Source organism: Poecilia reticulata, chromosome 2 (genome assembly GCF_904066995.2).
Source record: "Poecilia reticulata chromosome 2, P_reticulata-male-v2, whole genome shotgun sequence".
In the NCBI taxonomy this organism is placed as follows: Eukaryota; Metazoa; Chordata; class Actinopteri; order Cyprinodontiformes; family Poeciliidae; genus Poecilia; species Poecilia reticulata.
The window spans coordinates 29,676,354-29,691,662 of record NC_088831.1 but is presented as its reverse complement, the minus strand read 5'-3'; the positions used below and the strand labels follow the sequence as shown (position 1 = coordinate 29,691,662).

At 37.7% G+C, this 15,309-nt stretch overlaps 3 protein-coding genes across 4 annotated transcripts; all 3 read right to left on the bottom strand.

Annotated features, from left to right (window-relative positions):
• Positions 1-172: 172 nt before the first annotated feature.
• LOC103458908 (claudin-10-like) lies at positions 173-4,415 on the bottom strand. Its single transcript, XM_008400041.3, has 5 exons — positions 4,101-4,415; positions 2,516-2,677; positions 2,359-2,440; positions 2,162-2,269; positions 173-2,060 (listed from the first exon to the last, which is right to left on the bottom strand). Exons 1-5 carry the CDS (start codon positions 4,330-4,332, stop codon positions 1,871-1,873), a joined length of 774 nt encoding a protein of 257 aa, XP_008398263.1. The 5' UTR covers positions 4,333-4,415; the 3' UTR covers positions 173-1,870.
• A 713-nt stretch (positions 4,416-5,128) lies between these two features.
• Positions 5,129-8,573, bottom strand: LOC103458916 (claudin-7-like). The gene is made up of 5 exons (XM_008400061.2): positions 7,755-8,573; positions 6,661-6,822; positions 6,467-6,554; positions 6,257-6,364; positions 5,129-6,185 (listed from the first exon to the last, which is right to left on the bottom strand). Exons 1-5 carry the CDS (start codon positions 7,984-7,986, stop codon positions 5,999-6,001), a joined length of 777 nt encoding a protein of 258 aa, XP_008398283.1. The 5' UTR covers positions 7,987-8,573; the 3' UTR covers positions 5,129-5,998.
• Positions 8,574-9,170: 597 nt separating this feature from the next.
• On the bottom strand, positions 9,171-14,785 carry LOC103458931 (claudin-10). 2 transcript variants are annotated; one of them, XM_008400082.3, is made up of 5 exons: positions 14,178-14,785; positions 10,865-11,026; positions 10,704-10,785; positions 10,512-10,616; positions 9,171-10,376 (listed from the first exon to the last, which is right to left on the bottom strand). In XM_008400082.3, the coding sequence occupies exons 1-5, from the start codon at positions 14,389-14,391 to the stop codon at positions 10,220-10,222; spliced, it is 720 nt and encodes a 239-aa protein (XP_008398304.1). In that variant the 5' UTR covers positions 14,392-14,785; the 3' UTR covers positions 9,171-10,219. The 2 variants fall into 2 exon arrangements, with proteins under 2 accessions (XP_008398304.1, XP_008398295.1); XM_008400073.3 differs by lacking the exon at positions 14,178-14,785 and adding an exon at positions 11,628-13,576 and having other exon boundaries at positions 9,176-10,376.
• Between the last annotated feature and the right edge of the window lie 524 nt (positions 14,786-15,309).

Here is a 15,309-nt window from a genome sequence, read left to right as displayed (position 1 = left end):
ATTGGCTGGGTTGCGTGTTAAGCCCCGCCCATAACTCTTGGCTCAACCGAGAGCAGCCACGGCAGCACAAAACGGACTGTGCGTGCTTGGGAGTGTTCCTCTGCGATTCAGAGAGTACGTCCACCTCATTATTAGAGATAAATGACAGAAATATAGTGATGCAACATGACGTTCTCAACACCTCCCATGTTGAAAATTATAACTTACTCTTTTAGCTGTTTATCCTGCTTATTTTGCATGTGGAGGGTGATGGGAAAACCAAGTCCCATCCCATGCCAGCCTCAACTCTTTAGGATCTCTCTCAGGTTTTCTACCAGGATTACCCTGTATTTAGCATCACCCATCTTCTCATTCACATCAGCTCTGGCATGCTTATGAAGTAAAGCGTCCCCACAGCATGAATCTGTAAACCACCATGCTTTTACCATGAGAATGACTTGTCCACAGTGTTAGATATGCATGTAGGGTAAAAAGTTTCATTTGACAAGAGGACCTTCTTTGCTTCATCCTTACATGACAGACTTGTAGCAAACTGTAAACACAACTTGCTTTGCTGTGTTCTTCCCATTGTTCCATCTAAAAAAATAACTGATTCATGGAGGGCACTCGTATTTCTCCTGTCGACAAACTTTCACCTAAGTAGTGGATCTCTGTAGCTCCTCAAAAATATAATTAGTGCTCCCTCCTTTCCTCAGAATTTAGGTAGATAGACACAACTTTAGTTGATAGTTGTGTCATACTCTAGCTGTACTCCAGATATTTCAAATTCTTGTGTATCTTTTCAGTCAGTCATAACAAATGGCCCACTCACCACAGGTTCTGTTGGAGCTTTCCTCCCAGTAACTTGATGCAATCTGCTGGGTATACTAGATAGAAATTGAACCTGACTGGATTGTTTGCATTATCTCGTTTGATCTGCATGATTGTATTGAATTAGAGTACCAAGGGGTGTCAGGGTGTAGCAGAGACAGGGTACCATGGAAATACAGCGGCACACTTCTGTGGGATACTATATGGATCGCAGGTCGAATTAATATTTTGTTGTTTTGAGTTGAGGAGCTCTACTTTCTTGTATTTCTAAGGCTTTGTGGTAAGGAACACAGAGCAGTGCTTTGAATTGCATTTCAGTACACAAACAATTCTTGTCCATTAATTCTTCATTTTTACATTTTCTTCTGATTTCAATAAAGCTCTCGGATAACATTGTAGTGGTGATCAAATTTTTTTGATTAATCTAATGCATTTATACCCTGCTTTAAGATATTTAAAACTTAAATAAATACGGATACTGCCATTAGAAAATCTGAAATAGCATTTTTGTTACCCTTGATAAAGATGCATAAATGTAGGTCGTAAATTAGACCAAAGTAAATTTTGCTAAGTTTAAAAGTTTTGACATGAAAAAAGACAAAAACTATTTTATTACCTCAGCAAATTTAACCAGTTAACAAATATCCTAAGCAAAACAAACAAATTTGCTTCAAAATTTGCTTAATTGACTGATTGAATCTAACTTGTTTGAGTTGTAGTCATTTTATGAATTATTATCCCTTTGGAAATATGAGCAATCTTTAAAATCTGTCTAAGCAGTCAATTCAACAGTTTAAAATATAGCATTCAGTCTTTTGGGGTTATCATTTTGATGGTTTGTGAAAACCACCAAGTCAAAAAATATTCTACAGCAAAGAAAATGTTGCTGTCCAACACAAGGCATGAACGAATTTTACTCCGAAAGCCCTTCAAGTAGATACAGTGATGAGAAAACGTACGTGTTGAATGATCTGAAACATGTACATCTGACCGAAAAAAGCAAAAACAGATCAAATCTGTAAGGAGAGAAAATACTTTTCCATAAAACTGTAGGCAAAAATCAGACATAAGCCTTGCTGCCCGTCTTCCTTGTTGAGCTTGAGATGACGGAGATGCTGCTGTTTCTGCTTCCGCTGGAGCTCCTGGACTTTCTGGTTCCTGTGATCTCTGTGCGAGCCGATGATGCGTAGCTTTTTCTCGATGGGACAAACGTGTAAGCAGGGTACTCTGTGATGGGGTACTTCTCTGGCCTGTGAGGATCAAATTCAAAAGATATACAGTTGTATTTTAGAGAACAATGGAAAGGGCAAATGTTGTTTGTTTTTTGTACTTTTTAATATCAGTATCTGACCTTGATTTGAAGGCTTCTCTCCCTGCTAAGATACTGTAAATAAGGCCTCCAGCGATAAGTAAAGTGGAGCCACCCCAGCCAATGAAGACTCCAACACCTATCTCAAACCTGGTAACAGATGAAAAGAGAAAAACGCTACCGAGCTGTCTATTTGTTTTTTGCAGACAAAGGTTGGCTATTTAATGGGTTGCACATACTTCTGTTCCACATAGTTTGGGTTCTGAAACTCTGAAATGATTTTGTTTGCATAATATGAGAACGCCACCATTGCACACATTCCTGAAATGACATAGGGACATTACTTTAAATGCTGAAACACTGGGTTTACATCAGTGAGATCTTTCTGGGTTTTACCTCCTATTAGGTAGTTCATCCCTCCAGCAAAGGTTACTTTTGCGTTGGTAATCTCTGAGCCCCCAATCTTAGTGCACTTCATTCCCACTAAGACCAAGATGGATCCAAAGAAAGCCAAAATGATGGAGGTGATGATGAGAGCCCGGCACATATGAATGTCCCCTGTTGAAAAGCAAAAATAGTTTGAATATGTTATGCATTTCATCAAACAGGGTATTGGAAAAAGTACTCATACCCCCTGAACCACAAATCTCAATGTATTTTATTATGCTTTTTTTTTGTATTACATCAATACGCAGTTGTTCATAATAGAAAAAGTGTAAGAATAAAAAGATACATGGTTTTCTGGAAAAGTGATCCTTGCATTCCTGTTTATCCACTTGCTTTGATGCCCCTAAAAAAACAAATTCAATAATCTATCTTGAGAATGTACTTATTTTGCAAATTATCCACTTGTGTGCGATTTACCAGATCACACACAGGTGATATTAGTATAACTACATCTGTTTGTTTTTGAAGACTTCAGAGGTTTGTAAGTGGACATTAGAGAAGAAACAGAAGCAGAAACACCAAGGAACATATCAGAGGGGTCAGGGAGAAAGTTGTGAAGAGATTCTAAGAAGAATTGAAGATTTCACAAAAACACTATTAAATCTGTCATTGTCACAACTGCAAACCTACCAAGTAATTGGCCAGCTGTCTAACCTGAGAGCTAAGAGAAAGAGAGCATCAATCAGAGATGTATCTAATAGGTCGTTCGCTCAAATCATGTTATGAGAATGCTTTTCTTATGCGGACAACGGAAATTGGTCAATGATGGAAAGATGGGTGGAGCCAAATCCAGAATATTCCTTCAAAAAAAAAAACAGCAACAAAAAAAAAACATGTTAGGCACATTTGATTTCAGCCTCAAATAAAAACAAATTGACACTGAAGTGAAGTTTTGCTTCTGAGAAGGATAATGACCCTGAACATATATCCAGCACTGATGTGGAATAATCTAGATCAATGGTCCTCAAACTGTTGATCAGCGCCCTCAGTCCTTCATGTTTTAGATGCTTCTCTGCTTGACCACACCTGATTCAAATAATTGTTTTTCCTCCTCCTTATGCCATCAAGTCCTGCAGAAACTCTTTCAATCAGCAATTCTTTTAAGTTAGATCCATAGAATCAGAAAAATGGAGGACAGTGGCTCCTTGGGACCAGGATTGAAAAACACCGGTTGAGATCATTACTAAATCTAATTGGGAATGTGTGGCAAGACTGGAAAATTGTCCCAAGGACTAAGCTGGAGATATTTTTTGAGGAAGAATTAGCAAAAGTTTTTTTTATGTCTCCATCTTTAAAACCAGTAGAGACAAAGACTAGAACAACTTGCAGCTGTATTTGCAGAGAAATGTGGTGTTATTATAGAGGTGAATTCATGGTGTCCCTTGTGTTTCATTCACAATTATTCACCATTTTGTTAGAATCCTTTTTACAGAAATACACAATATAATGCACTGAAATTTGTCATAAGGAAAGAAATCTGAATAAGCTCAAAAGGTGTGAATACTTTTGAGAGGGTACTGTATGTTGTACTTACAATTCAGTGCCAGCATTGATGGGATTCCCTTGCAGTCAGAGGCTCCCGTGGAGTCAGAAACGCAATCTTTCCACAGGTTGGAGTAGTAGTTTGCTGCTGTCAGAACAACAGAGCTGACCTCAGACCAAGTCCAGATGTCAATGAGCTGAGTGGAACAGACCAAAATCCACCCGGCTACGCAGACCACAAAGCAGCCGATCTCTATGTACATCACCACAGTCCTGTAACCCATGTTGGCCCCCCCAGGTTCAGATGTAAAAATAACAATCCAAGCTTCTGAAATTCTGGAACGCCTCAGTTTCGGACCTGCTCACCTCTGCTCTAAGATGGAAAAGTACACTCAACCATGTTTGTGTACATCATCACATGTTTTGCCTTGAAGTGTACTTTGTGTTTTGTAAAGATCGGTTGAGCTATTATGTTTCATGTTTATACCCAGGAACCTTCCAGCATGATTTGGTTTTGGTCAGCTCTTTCCCTCAGAATTTATTAAAGTCAAATGTGGCACTTTGAGAGAAGATTCGTTATGCTTAAACAAGTTACGTTCTATGGTAATGTCCATGCAGTTCTACTAAATATGTTGGAGAAATAACAAATCAAATTGCCGCTCACTGAAAGTCAACAGAATGTCTTTATTATACAGATCATATTAACAAAATCAGCTTCTCCAGAAAAAGTGATACTCATAATGGCTGCTTTAAATCACAATATAAGCGTAAACACGATCAAAAACAGCACAACTTGGCAAACACAGAGCATGAGCTAATAACTTATTATTGATGCTTATCATGCGAAGGACAATTGATTTCTACCTAGAAAAACTGTACAACCTTTATATGAAAATGTCATAATTGAAAAGATACTCAAATAAAAAGGGCACAAAATATTCTTAATGCTCACTTGTTTGTCTCAAAACTGACAAGAAAGAGCAAAATGCCTTCCTTCTTTGTTCAAACATGGGTTTCAGATTTTTTACACTAGAAGGGATTTAAATTATTATTTTTTTTTAAATGGTCAACACATTTTATTGGTCAATATCTGATTTGATTTCTTTTTTATTCAAAAAAAAGTTTACTGTGATGAAAAAAGTAACATGTTAATTGCTTAGTTCTATACTTACACTTCTCCTTTTTGCACTGATTCACATCTTTTGTATTAGTTTGTTTTTAAGCAAGCCTGAAGACCCCTCTAGGGGATTTGTGTCCTGTTTATTTTAGTTTTGTGTGTATTTGCATAAATTAGGTACTGTTATTTTAGCGGCTGTTGCATGCTGTGTTTGTTCATAGTTTCTCAGAAGTGTCCCTGAGCCCATGGATGAGTTTCTTCAAATTCCTTAGGAGTTTGAAGTTTTCCCATCCATCCACTTATCTCTCACAAATCACGGTCAAAGTTGAAGATCAGAAATTTGGTAAAAATAGAAAGTTTTACTTTTTGACTCCACCCTGATAGCTTGGGAAATTACCCACTTTGCTGCAGAATAGGACCCAATCTGTCCATGAATTGTCTTCTCTAACCCATTGGCATTTCATGAGCAAAACACAGAGACACTTGAACCTCTGCTTGAGGGAGAGACTAGAGTGAGCACACCTCATTTCTCCAATTAAAAAACCACGACCTCAGACTTACAAGTTTAAAAATATTTGAACATTTTTATATCAATTTCACAACAATTCTTACTTGGTGTCATATGAATTGTTTAAAAATGGTGAAATCCAAAAACTCAGGCTTTGCCTTTATTAGCACCTAAACACCAATTGGCTAATTGATGATAAGCAGCGACGAAAAACATAGCATTGATAGAAAATGCTACAAAATCACTGCATTGAGTTTAGTCAGACATTATACACTTCCTCACAACCCTGCTGCAGAACTTTGCAAGTCTTGAAAGAGCTGCGGTACTACACAAATGCATCTCTTTCTGACAGTTTTGATGTAGCTTGAGACTGCTTTGAGATCTTGCTGCTTGATCGTCCTGAGGCGTAAGACCCATTGAGTCGGGAGGGTTGGTAGTATCCTGTGTACAAACTTCTTCCTCTGTAGGATGGGGGCATGTATGTTGGTCTTCCATATACCTCTATCACTGTTCTAAAAAAGCAAAACGTAAAGTTAATGGTCAACTTTTTACATACGAAAGAAGAGACGAGTGGTTGACATACCTGTTAGGGTATATTACTTTGATGACCGTCACAGCATACAGAACAGCTCCAAAAAATATTAAAAAACATCCCACCAAACCCAGAAATGTGGGTGGTCCTAATTCATACCTAAAATAAAAACAGAAAAGAAAAACACAATTCACATCTTTAATAATAAAAAACTGTTTTGATTAGTATATTCCTGTAGCGAAAAAAAAAAAAAAGCTATACCGTAATTCTCCCGCTGGTAAATTGGTAGCATAAGCTGATCTGGCAATTCTGTTGATGTATAAGCAGTAGGCAACAAGATTTGGCACACCTGTGTGGAAAGGTTTCGACGAAACTAAGAAATAAATGAAGGCAAAACATTTCTTCCATTTTTTTTTTTTTTTTTGAGAAAAACACATATGAACTCTTGTACTCACCACCAACAAAATGAAAAACTGCTCCAGAAAAGACCAGCTTGTCTTTGGTTGGTTCCGCTCCTCCGATGTAAGTGCACTCCATCCCAACAAAGCAACACACGACTGCAACAAATCCAATCGTCAAGCCGCACATTAGCAACCCCCGAACTGCCTGGACGTAATCTGTCAGCAACAAAAAATATTAAAAAAATGTTATTGGTTGTACTTTTGTCTTTTCTTGCTGTGAGAAGGTTCTGGGTTTATTAGATCCTGGCTTGGTGTCTGTCTGCACTCAGTTTGCATGTTTGAGTTCTTATTGTTTACTCTGGTTTCCTCTGCTTAGAGCCCTGAAACATGACTGTTGGTTTGCCTTGAGTTAGTTGGTTAGCTAGTTAGTCACTATTTAGATGCAGAGACCAGAAGCCCAGAAGACACTTGTGGATCAACATTGTTAGACTATCTTTTTAGATTCCTGTTCTCCCAACCCAGAAATAGAATTAGACCAGAGGATACTTAGCAACCCTGAAAAGGAGCACCTAGTTTACATACTTTAGATCAACATTAGATTATTTTTCTTCTTTTGCTCTTTTTCTTCTTTTTCTTTCCTTTGGTTTGTTATTTTGTTTGTATTTCCTTTTAATTCACGTAAAGCACTTTGAATTGCCTTGTCGGTTACCTTACCTTAGTTAGAGGATGTACAACAGTACAATTGGAATTTGGAATTGCATTTAGTGGTGAAGAAATTACATTAAGCATATCTTTAGAATATGAAACAATCATCTGCCACACATGATAACGCTCCATTGAGTTTTTGAAGAGTTAATGCCTAAAAGCTCATTCAGATATGTCTAAAAATTCAATAAAGTAGACAGAAGGTCTGCCTTTTGGGCTGAGACACGAAATCCACTGTTTGCTGAAGCCAATTTTTATGAAATGGCACATGCAGCACACCTAACCGATTAGACTATCAGCTGATAAATCATTAAATAAATTCAGTATGTTGTTGAAAACATTCTGACACTTCATATCACTTTGAGGGTGTCTCAACATTTATCGTTAAAACACAGTGAATTTTACAATTAATAAACTTTATTGTTTGAAGGAAGACAACTTACACAAGATACCCCAGAGGACCCCGTATTCTTTACAGTTGGTGACGGAGCTGGACTCGGTGTAACAGTCCTTCCACAGGTTGGACCAGTACCAGGCAACCTTGATTATGAAGGAACCACCTTGTCCTCCCATCTGGCTGATTCTCCAGTTGTCCATTGCCATAGTGCTCAAAATGAACACCCATCCCAAAGAAGTGATCAAAAAGCCAAATATTTGTATCAAACGCTTCTTCATTGCTGAATTGACGTAATCTGCCAATGCAGCGTGGAGGTAAAAAAAAAAGAAAAAAAAAAGATTGGAGCTCCCACGTCTAAATTTGAGTCAGAAAGATCCCATATGTCATAGCAGAGGATGGAGATGATGACACTGTGTTTGTGTTATTTTTGTGGGTGAGGGCTGTATGACATTGTGCAAGATGTTTATAGTAAACCTTCTGCAGCCTGTCTTTAGTTTTGATTGTTTCACATCAGCTCAACCCACTCTAGTCGAGGGAGGAGCCTCTGATGCTGTGCATACAGAGAGACACTTTACTACATCTATCTCAGTATTAAAGATACTTTTCATAGACATATTCATTTTAGAAACTTTTATCTAAACAACTGTTATTGACATTAGGTTGCAGATCCTGAATTGTATGCCTATTGGTTCCGACTTAGAAAAAAATCTATTAAGGTATAAACATTCCCCTTGCTTTTGAAGTAATTGGTCACAGGAGTTTAATGTTTTAATTTTTCCAACTTTCTCTCGTTGTGCTGCTGTGCTATTGCAGGCCAAAATACTTCTGAACAAAAATTTATTTAATTTCAGCTTTTTAAAATTAATTTCTGCCCATTTGTGTTGCGATATTCTGCCACCACGAACACGAACGTTGCAATCCCAGCAGTGCACCACTTCCTGCACTAATGCATGTTGTGGTACATATTAATGACTTTTACAAACAAGTCAAACATCAATAAAAAGGCATAAACCTTCCCATTAGGCAATCACATACTGAGGAAGAACGGCAAAGTCTTTCTCGCAGAACTGCTGGCTAAGAATATTGTTTACAACACATTTAGTTGCAACTTGCTCTTAACACACAATCTGAAAATAACCTTTTCTTTTCACGTGTCTTAGCAACTATTGTAAGACCAGAAATGTAATGTAGATGTGGCTAATCCAGAGGAGCAAGACTGGTGTAATTCCCACTTTTCCATTGGTGCAGAACCTCAAAGAGGTTGCGAGCTCCTTGTGGAATTTTAAATTTGCTGACCATAGCAAAGTTGATTAGTGTTTTTGCTACCTACATAAAACTAATTTATTAGTACTTCAGCTGGAATGAAGTACAAGAGTTGGAAGTTGATAATTTTTTCTAACAATTTACAGCGGCTAGCTGTGTTGTAGAGGTGATGCAGTACATAAACATGTAGAACAGTTTTTTTTTTTTTTTTTATTTCTATCCTCTTTGACAATGCCTGACAACAGCTGACAACAATTTTTGTCAGTCTGTGCTTATTAAAAATATGGTTTCTTAAGCTGTTTTATGAAAAGTCTACCAATCAATTACTCTGTGTCACTAACTGCTATTTGCAGTACATGCCGGCATCAATGTGTTTCTCTCCACTTAAGGCATTTAAGACATTAAAATTGTAAAGAGATTTTATAAATTGTAAAGTAATATTTATTAGATGGGTTAGAACATTTTAGAAGGGGAAATAAACAGCCACCATTACTACATCATCAAGGTGCTATATTGTTTAACCAAAGGATACATATAAACTCCATGTTGAAAAGCCCATTACACAGGATTTGAACTGTTGACCTTTTTACTTTAAGGCACCAGTGCTGACAGCTGCTCCATCATGCAAGTCCAAGATTTAATGACTGTAGTATTAATGTTTCTACTTGAAGAGATTGTGAAAAATGAATGAAGAGGGGTTGAAATGCCTTTAGGAAAAACTACTAGAACAAAATCAGATCTCAATATTTTTTTATCTATTTTGATACAAACACAACTAAAAATGCACATTGACAAATGTTCAAATGTATCGAATAATTTCTAAATTTGTCATTATGGCTTTGATACAGTAACAGGTACACGCAACTAAACCAAAATGCAAATAAAAGTAACACAAATTCAAAAGTTTCATAGAAATACACAGAGAATTATGACCATATTTAATCAAACAAGCTCATTTCTGGTCCACGCTTTTCATGTTTTTATATTCGGAACATACAAAAGGGCATAAAAACAAGAGAACATTGAGTAAACTGTCAGAAAGCCTTTAAAGTACTTTGCCTTGAAGACAAAAAAAAATAATCAAAAATTTATAACTGAAAAGCAGGTGAAACACAAATCTGTTTCAGTGACCTCAGCTGCTATTAGACTGAGCCCCACTGCTGCTGTTGTCACATCTCACATGCTGAAGGTAAAACTCCTAAAAGTCCACCAACGACTTTAGGTTTAAAAGATTTGGATTCACCTCCCTTACACATATGCATTTTTATCAAAGTGCTGCACCCTGGAGGAGCTGCTGTTATCTGCAGCATGCCCTTCCTTTACAGGCTTCGTCTGCCCTCTTGTGTAGGCGGTGATGTGCGAATGTGAGGCAGCGCCTCTGTAGATATAGTTTGCCTGACTGTGGCTGCAAAGGAGAAACAGCACAGCTTCATCTTTACAAGTCAAACTCCTTTAGGGCTCACAAACATGAATAAGATAGAGGTTGCTTTAAAAAAAATAAAATTCTAATGCATAATGCAAACACGTTGCTGATACTAACCTTCTTGAAAAAGAATCTGCAACTGAGAAGCAGAAGACACTGCCCCCCAGAATGCAGAGGATACCACCGGCCCAGCCGATGAAGAGAGCAGCTCCCAGCTCATACCTGGAGACACACAAAAATACTTTTAGGTTATGTCCCACAAGCGTCTCAGTTGAAAAACACGAAAGAGACCTTCAGTACAAAACGCACTTCTGAGACATAAACATCGGGTCAAAAAACTCAGTTGTTATCCGGTGTGCATAGAGGGAACAGGCAGAAAGTGAGCAGATGCCTAAGGAGAAGAAGAAGAAACAAGCAATTAAATGGTTTTGAGAAAATCTTTGCTGCTCAGACAGATCATGTGCACTTACCACAGAGAATAAAGTCTACACCAGCAAAGCAGGCGATCCTGGCTTTGTTCTTGTCGCTTCCTCCAATTTTGGTGCATTTCATTCCTACGAGGGCAAGCACGGAACCGAACAAACCCATGCAGATGGCTGCAATCATCAGTCCCCTGCAAGCCTGGATGTAACCTGTGAAACAGAAGTAAACCAAACCTGTCTGGAATCCAAAGAGTCTTTTGTCTTCATTTGGCGGTTTTCAATCTCAGCTTAAAACACAGCAAGGTCAATAAGCTACTGACCTTCTGAACTCTTTACACAGAAAGCAAGAAGAGCAATTGACCATTACTGCTGCCAGGCAATTTTTGGTAACTTTGTTGGTATGACATTTGTCACTCCAATCAGCTTCAGAGACAAAGATTACCTCTAAAGTCAACCCCTAAAAGTAGTCAACCATGGCCTACACTGCCTGAGGAACCTTGTAAATCTTCTTTATGGTTTTCAAGTTCCAAGAAGAAAGGCTAAACATTGACATATTTGGGGGTAAATGAGTGTTTCATTGGAAACTTGCCTTGGGCATCATGACATCTTTTTGTCTATAAAATTGAACTTGAATTTTCTAACAAAACTGAGGGAGAAAACAAGCTGGTGTTTAAAATGTTTTTTTTAAGCGTCATGGGAAGAAAAAGGTTAAACACACATTACAGCTTTGTATAAATGGAGTAAAACAGTTAAGCTTGAGGTAAAGCAGCCACTGCAATGAATAACGGATCATTTTAAAAATGGAGCTGACCATCCAGAGCCAACATTGACGGAAAGTCTCTGCAGTTGGAGATCCCCGTCGAATCGGTCACACAGTGCTTCCACAGATTGGCCCAGAAAGTAGATGTGGTAATGACAGATCCATCGTTTGAGGAGACCTTCCAGAAGTCCATCGACACGGTGGAAGACTCCAGTATCCAGCCCGATGTAGTTAAGACAAAAGCCAAGATCTCCTGATACATGCCGCTCATGCTGCAAGGACGACTCCTTCACGCCGCCCGGAACGTTAATTCAGGTGGCACGGGCGGAAATTAATTAATGGCTGGGAAAAACTTTTTGGGAAAAGGTATCTTTGCTCTGCCGGAGTTTGTTGAATGGATAGTGAACAATTGATAGTTAATGTGTTGTGGACAGTTATATTCTGAAGGGAGGAGTTTGGCCCTAAACATCAACAGGTGGCCAATGGTCAGCCCTTTCACAAAGTCACTGTGACTCAGAGTTGCACTGGTAGGAACTGAAATCACAGAACGTAGATGGTTTGTGAAGTTGTTACTAAAGAAGTTAGATATTCAAGCTTGGCACATGTCCAGAACGTGTTCGGGGTGTTTATGGAAAAATTTTAAAGTAGAAGCACAAGGAGAAAACCTCTCCTTGCTCTATATTAAACTTTGTCAACATTCCGTCATCTTCTATTTTTCCTTGAGAGAACATATCCTTCTCTCTCTCTCACCTTGTAGAAGGTTGAGATTAATGCTCAACTTAAGTGTCTCAGCTTCCTCTTAGTCCTGAAATAGCAAGTTTTAGTTGAATTATTAACATTGTCTCTCACTTTAATCTCAAAAGGGTGAATTATACTCTCAGTTCAAAGAAAGGAGATGTTGAGATTACCAGCAATGTTCCAAACATAAAAGAACAGAAGACGTTTACTGTTAAACTAAAGATTTATCCTGCTTTGTTGATGTGAATCAGAGCTCCATCTTGTGGCTGAATACTCTAAGTAATGCCTTGCCTATCACACTGCAGTTGATTCAGCTTGCTCAGGGAATGCTGCAAAATTAGTTACTTTTAAAGTAAAAATACTTTACAGGTATTAAAGTTGTACTCTTTTTTTTATTTATTTATTTTTTTTAAAGGGGCCTGGTATAATTTTTTAAAGGGGCCTGAATCTGGTACTTGCAGAAGTTTCACATAATTTCATTATCCTAAAACTATTGAACAGGGATCTTACGCGCTTTCAAGGCTAAACAAATAAAAACTCAAACTTATCAGAGAAAACTAAACGAATCACACTGCCTTCCACAGCCGAACCTTTTCAAATTATTTCACGTCATGACTGTAAATGTCATTGTATTTTGATATAATTTAACATTAAGCAATTGGGAAGTGGAAAAAAAAAAAAAGAACACGAGCCAGTAAAAAATTCAAGTCAGGAATCTCACTTTCTCACTTTAGTTTTGGTATCAATACAGCTGCTTTCTGTGGAGACATCAGAATGTTGAGAGGTGGTAGAGGCAGCATGATGCTGTGGGGGGAGGTCTCATTTGAATTTTGCCTCAAACAATGTAGGGGACAAAGGAACATGTAGGAGAAGATTAGACCAAAACTGCAGGGGGTTTTTTCTGGTTGATAACAGTAAAAAGTTCAGAATCCATACATCACACATGTCAGATTTCGATTTGTAAAAAGAAAAATGTAGAACATAATTAATTTCTCTTGTCAGTTTCTGGTATTTCCAAAAAAAAAAAAAAACATTAAAGTTTGAGGTTTTTATGTGACATACAGCAAAGAAAAATGTTTTTACTGTAAGGACAAATTTAATATGTATTGTGAAATAAGTGTGGCTAAATATATACTGCTCAAAAAAATAAAGGGAACACTTAAACAACACAATATAACTCCAAGTAAATCAAACTTCTGTGAAATCAAACTGTCCACTTAGGAAGCAACACTGATTGACCCGACGAGGGTCCCCGTTGTCAATCAGTGTTGCTTCCTAAGTGGACAGTTTGATTTCACAGAAGTTTGATTTATTTGGAGTTATATTGTGTTGTTTAAGTGTTCCCTTTATTTTTTTGAGCAGTGTATTTTGTGATTTTCTTTATGAAACAACACAGTGTTGGATTAATGTAACTAAAAACACATATTTTGAGCATCAGTCATGCGCTCCTTATGTCCAATAACTTCACCAGAGTTCTGAGCATCTTTTCATGTGTTTGCTTATGTTGCACTGATGTCTAAGTAATAATACTGGTTCTTTACACTGATGTACTTCCTTCCACTGTATTTTATGCACATTTTTAATCCCAATGTAAACTTTTTTTAAACTAAACTGTTTCAAATTTAAGGCAGTATCATAATTTGCTCAATTTCATTTTTTACTGGTGTTACTTACTTTCCACCACGACTCTAAAAACTTTCATGGTTTAACATCTCCATTTTTTTTTTACACATTTACCACATTTAAAACACAAACTTTCATCTGGAAAAATGTAATCACTATATTATTTGCTGTTTTAAATAAAAAATAACAAAAAAAGTAAACTTTTTGGAAGTCTAAAATCAGAATACAGTGATCTCTTACCTTCAAGGTTGAAGATGGTAAGATGAGGTCTGCAGTGTAGAGCTCCAATGGCATTCCCAGCACAGTTGTTCCACAGACCCTGGAGCACCCATGTGGCTGTAATGACCGAGGATGCTCGGCTCGTGGCCCTCCACTCATTGGACACCGTCGCGGCGATGGTGGCGCAGAGCCCGGCTAGGCCACTGAAGAAAGCCAGAATCTGCCAGCCTGTCATTTGATAGCTTTAATAATGTGTGTTGTCTTTGTCAATATCAATATATAAGGAGAAATAAAAAAGTCCTCAGGCAGGTAGAATTACACTGTGGACATGTGTTTCACAAAGATGATTAACAGACAGGACATCTTGATCGCTCACCTTGTGAGGGACGGACAAGCGTGTCCCAAAGTGAACGAGTAAAGGAAGGACAAGCTGGCAGTTAGGCATTACATTTTCGAAGGGAAAAAGAGAGAATCCTTCATTTGTGTGTTCTCGTTCTCGCCTAAGATGATGTCAAGTATCATATTAACATAAAAATAATAAAGAAGTAATCATTGATCCTAAAAAAGTAGGAGACAAACAGATGACAAAGTCCAGTTACTGGTTCATCTATTTTAGCACACAGTATTTAGCAACTGTGAGAGTAATGATTACCAGCTGTTTTATGAACATGTATGTCATTGTTCATGTTACCTTTACTCACTGAAGAATAGGGTCTGAAGTAGAAAATGTGGATTCAAATGGCTCAAAATTTATAAAAACGCTTCTGTTTTAATTTGAAAACCTGACAGTTCACCAGTCAACATCCCACCAAATTATCTGTACCCACTTGCAGAGTTTCAAAGTTTCAATGCATTCAATAGGCTCCTCTACTGAATGCACAGCCAGAGGTCAGTTTATTTTTCCATAAGTCTCCACGAACACCTACATTCTGGTCCAGAAAATTTGGCACATTCTTTGCAACATAGATCAGTTAGACTGGAAGGAGATGTAACGCCACTATGATGTTTCATCAGGGGAAGAATGGTTCAGAGTCATGTGCAGCAGTGTTGCGTATATAACATTTTACATGTGGGTCAAATTTTTCAATGTTGGTCTTATTTGATCAGAGCACCTTGTTCCACATGAACGCTGTGTTTTACATGGCTTTTAACA

Coding starts and splice junctions, on each gene's coding strand:
- LOC103458908 (XM_008400041.3), bottom strand. CDS start 4,332: ATGGGTTACAGGACTGTGGTGATGTACATAGAGATCGGCTGCTTTGTG. Junction 2,441..2,515: donor GATGAACTACCTAATAGGAG/GTAAAACCCAGA, acceptor ATGTCATTTCAG/GAATGTGTGCAATGGTGGCG. Junction 2,270..2,358: donor CCAAACTATGTGGAACAGAA/GTATGTGCAACC, acceptor ATCTGTTACCAG/GTTTGAGATAGGTGTTGGAG.
- LOC103458916 (XM_008400061.2), bottom strand. CDS start 7,986: ATGAAGAAGCGTTTGATACAAATATTTGGCTTTTTGATCACTTCTTTG. Junction 6,555..6,660: donor AGTTTTTCATTTTGTTGGTG/GTGAGTACAAGA, acceptor CTTTCCACACAG/GTGTGCCAAATCTTGTTGCC. Junction 6,365..6,466: donor TTACCAGCGGGAGAATTACG/GTATAGCTTTTT, acceptor TTTTTATTTTAG/GTATGAATTAGGACCACCCA.
- LOC103458931 (XM_008400073.3), bottom strand. CDS start 11,847: ATGAGCGGCATGTATCAGGAGATCTTGGCTTTTGTCTTAACTACATCG. Junction 10,617..10,703: donor CCGATGTTTATGTCTCAGAA/GTGCGTTTTGTA, acceptor GTGTGTCTCCAG/GTATGAGCTGGGAGCTGCTC. Junction 10,377..10,511: donor GCAGATTCTTTTTCAAGAAG/GTTAGTATCAGC, acceptor TCTCCTTTGCAG/CCACAGTCAGGCAAACTATA.